The 4,099-nt window shown below is 35.8% G+C and overlaps 1 protein-coding gene across 1 annotated transcript; it reads left to right on the top strand.

Moving 5' to 3' along the window:
* Window positions 1–222: 222 nt before the first annotated feature.
* Window positions 223–3,868, top strand: LOC110813322 (MICOS complex subunit MIC10). The gene is made up of 3 exons (XM_022040405.2): window positions 223–482; window positions 1,029–1,171; window positions 3,541–3,868. Exons 1-3 carry the CDS (start codon window positions 350–352, stop codon window positions 3,550–3,552), a joined length of 288 nt encoding a protein of 95 aa, XP_021896097.1. The 5' UTR covers window positions 223–349; the 3' UTR covers window positions 3,553–3,868.
* Window positions 3,869–4,099: the final 231 nt, after the last annotated feature.

The following is a 4,099-nucleotide window of genomic DNA, read 5'->3' as shown; positions in this document are numbered from 1 at the left end:
AAAAGTAAGTTCTCTAGTTTTTTTAATTGATTATTTTATTAACAAGTAAGTTCTTCAATACTTATATGATGAGATAAGATATATATTTTATTTAATTTGAATATCATATAAAATATTTGCAATTATATTGTTTCTGGGCTGATAAAATCCACGAAGGCCCAAACTTTATCGCCCATGGTGAGCCCAAAAAGAGAGCAGAGGAGAAAAGTTGCACACACAGTTCATAACACAACTCTGTAAAAGAAAACCCTTACTGCAGAGAAAAGGGAAGCACGGAGAAGAGGTAACAAATCAAACAAGCAAGGAACCGAGAAGAAGAAGAAGAAGAGAATAAAAATCAAAGGAAGAAATGCCAGATAACAAGGAAATTGTGCCGCCGCAGTACGACGTTAACGCCAAATGGGACGCCTGTCTCGATCTGACGGTTCGTCGCTTTGTTTACTCTTCCCTTGCCGGTGCTTTCGGGGGTCTCCTCTTTTTCAGTAAGCCGTCATCTATTTTTCACGTGGCGTCTTAAATTTTCTGTAGCATCCTCTTTGTTTGGTGTCCAAGAAAATTGATATGTTTCGACCGAAGAAGAAAAAGGAAAGGCCCTTTCGATGGTTTTCTTTTATCTCTTCCCTTTTGCTTTGACTATTTCTTCTTGGGGTATTGATTTGCTATTCTGCTGTTAGTATGGAAAGGAAATGCAGATTGAAATTATGTTCCTATTTAAAAGCTCAATCCACGGTTTGCCAACAATTGACGGTTGTTATATATGTTAAGCTGTGTTCTATATTCTGTGTCTCTTTCTTTTAGAAACCAAGTTAGAAAGTTGGCAGTTTGACCCGAATTAACGTTGAAAACATTGCTGAATTAAGGAAATATGACTAATTACAGATCATGTACATTATAAATATTCATCTCTAGTGTAGGTTAATACTGTAATCCTGCAATTTTCAACTTGTAAGTGGTGTGTCATCGCATTGCATATATTAGATGATGCTTGCATAGTATTCAACGGTGAATTCTGACTTTTTATATCCCAGGGAGTCCTGTGACTCGATGGGCGACTGTAGCTTTTGGTGCTGGAGTGGGTATTGGATCTGCTTATACTGAGTGTTCTCGGATTTTTGATGCATCACGGGAAAATTTGGCCTCTCCAAAGATTGCTGACGCTCTTGCACCTCAGGTAAGAGTTACTTAAAAACAATTGGTTTGAATTTGATGTTTTGATCTCTCTTAAGTAAAAGCAGCATATCATGTATCTCTCTACTATATTGTTTTTCATAAACAAGTTGGTGATATTGTGAATTTTGGTATATGTTGAATAACTTTTGTTCTAGCAAATTTAATACGACATTTTTTATGAATCAAATTTGGCCAAGAAGAATTGTAAGTGGAATAAGAATCAAAGATAATCATGATGATACTGTGATTAATTTTTTCGTTTGTTTACTTTAGTGGTATAATAATATTCTGGCTTTGAGTATCATTAATGCCAAAAATGATTATGGTTCATTGTTCAGAGGGAAACAATATTTTTAGAAGAAAAACAAGAATGGATTATTAAAATAGTATCAAACGGATGCCACCCATGTACAAAAGAATAGCTTACAAGTTAATCAAAATATCCATAATGTCTCCTAAATTACCTCCAAAGAAAGAAGGTGACCCTTGAAAAAAAACGAGGATCTAGAACCAATAATCTTTACTCTTAGTAATGGGAACAAACTCGTTTAAATGCTCTTCTATTTAATTTGTTTCAGATGGCTGAGAACATAAACAATGGAATGAACACAACAGAAGCTTCTTTCAGTTTCTAGCAGCTTAATACCCTGTTAAGCTCACAACCGTCAAATTACTCAACTCCTGCTGTCCATTGAGGTTGATAAACTCAATGGCAGTGTTATGAAGTTGCAAGACCATAGGGCTCTAAAGGAGCAAATACCTAGGGGAGTAGAGGGCACACAAGCATAAAACATCCATTAACCAACAGCTTTCCTTTTTTTTGCCCTGAGGTTGTGAGTAGTTACAATTCTCTCCAAGCGGTTTCACAGGCAAAAGAAGCAACAGGGAGGGAAGCTTTTCTTTTTCAGATTTGTTTCCTGGGAAAACACTCTAGTGCCAGGTTCCTGCTGGCCAGATGATTGTAGGAAGGCCTCCTTTAGGAATTTCTAGCAGATGAAAGGCACTTGTGAAGGCAATCAAGTAGTCTAACTTGCTTCATTAAGGTTTCTGATAAAAAAACACATTCTTTGTAATACCAGAAGTTGTCCTGTCGCTGCAAAATAATCTGTACTTTGGAATGCTTCTAAGCTGTTGGAATTGAGGGCAAAGATGAAGCCCAATGAACATTATTGCTGATTATCACCCCTATATCAATATCCATTTTTCTGCACTCTACCCCATGCTGTCTGTCTTTTCTACCTTTTTCCTTCTTTTCTGGCTGGTCCGAGTTTGTTCAGAAGAAGAAATCCCCTATTTTTTGTTTTATTTTTTGTTCTCTTAATGTAAAATGTAGGTAATTAACATAATATACCCGGGCATGCTACTGGTAATTGGATTTTCATGTTAATTGTGTGAGTGCTTTTCTGCGTCTGTTGAACAGTTTACAAAAGACAATCATGTAATTACAGACACCTATTTAGGTTATATATTTGACAAATTTATGGTATACATGGCTGTGATATGACTGGATTTCTAAAGCTGAAGAATCTGTTCAGCTGGATTGCTACAGCTGGATTCAGATGTTATAAAACTGAGTTAATAGTTGTAAAGTTTCTTTTAAATAAATTTAGAAAGTTTTACTCTATATTTTAGCACTTGAGGGGTGGCTCGAGTGGTTGGAAGCTATGGGATGAAGGACCCTGCAAGTCTAAGGTCTCTATTTCGACTCATGGCACACCCCACCCATCGTTCTTGTGCTCTCAAGCTATTATGACAGTACAATGACTCCATCAAATGAGTGGAAAAAAGAATCAGAGTTTAGAATAGACAATTATGGAACAATAAACACACAACTAAGTTGTATCATTGATAAAGTTTCTGTTGATCTATGGCTATGATCTGAGTGGATTGCAGAAAAAATAATCTTACAGTTGGATTCAGATGCTACGAAACTGTAATCTGTTGTTGTAAAATTTTTAATTGTAAGTGAAAAATTGGAGATCTTTAGTAATCTAATGACAATTTTGTGGCTGAATTAGTTTCATGAGCTGTACATTTAGTGGGATTACCCTCTTACCTCCCCTCTCTTTCTCTATCCATGTTTTGAGCCTTAATAAACCTTCAACTTTATACCATTATAGTGGTAATTAGCCTGTGATGTAGAAAAGAAACAAAAGAAACAGGAAAAAGAAGGGATGAACTATTGTGGTGAGCCATCTCATAGTTAAATGTAGGCAGTGGCATATGAATCATTATTAGTGAAAAATTCGAATCTTATGATGGTTTCACATTGGCACCAGCTAGTTCTGTATAGTTGTTCATAATTTGACAGTTTCTGTTCAAATCGTATAACATTGTGAGTTCATTTTATTTGGTTTCTCATTTTTGCAGGGCCAGGACTGAGAGATGATGTTATTGAAACCACCCGCAAGTTGAGTGGGTTTAAAAAAATCAAGGTTTTCAAATTCAGATTGTTGTTGGCCTTTTTTCCCCATGGAATAGCTTTTTGCGTATGTAGCACAAACATTTCTTCAGATGGGTAAACATTTGACCTGCTATAATGCAAATCTGAAAGAACTTCTATTTTCTTTTGTTCTGTAATTCTGTAATCGAGTAAATCTGAGGGAAAAGAGAAAATAATAATTCCTTGTGCCTTTAGCCCTGAATTGCCTTTGTGCCAATCTTTGGAAAAAGAAAATCACATAGGAAAATTGATGTCTGAGATTGTGTAGTGTGGAAGCTTCTGCATTGAATTACAAGTATTCATCTCCCTATGAACGTGATTTGTAGATTATGCAAGTGTGTTGCCTTAATGTAGTTTCCTATGACACTTGCAAAATCATTTGATAGACATGGTAGGAATTTAGAATGCTTTATGTTTATCAGGGTTTATTGTATGCTATTTTTAGTGGTTTGTTTTAGCTCCAGTGGTGGTTGAAAAAGTGAACCA

The sequence above is a fragment of the Carica papaya genome, chromosome 1 (genome assembly GCF_054855325.1).
Source record: "Carica papaya isolate Zhongbai chromosome 1, ASM5485532v1, whole genome shotgun sequence".
Classification (NCBI taxonomy): domain Eukaryota; kingdom Viridiplantae; phylum Streptophyta; class Magnoliopsida; order Brassicales; family Caricaceae; genus Carica; species Carica papaya.
This window is presented reverse-complemented; position numbering and strand designations above follow the sequence as displayed.

Bases quoted from the DNA above. Each gene is read 5' to 3' on its own strand.
- LOC110813322 (XM_022040405.2), top strand. From the start codon at position 350: ATGCCAGATAACAAGGAAATTGTGCCGCCGCAGTACGACGTTAACGCC. The intron at 483-1,028 runs GTAAGCCGTCAT...TTTATATCCCAG, and splicing joins CGGGGGTCTCCTCTTTTTCA to GGAGTCCTGTGACTCGATGG.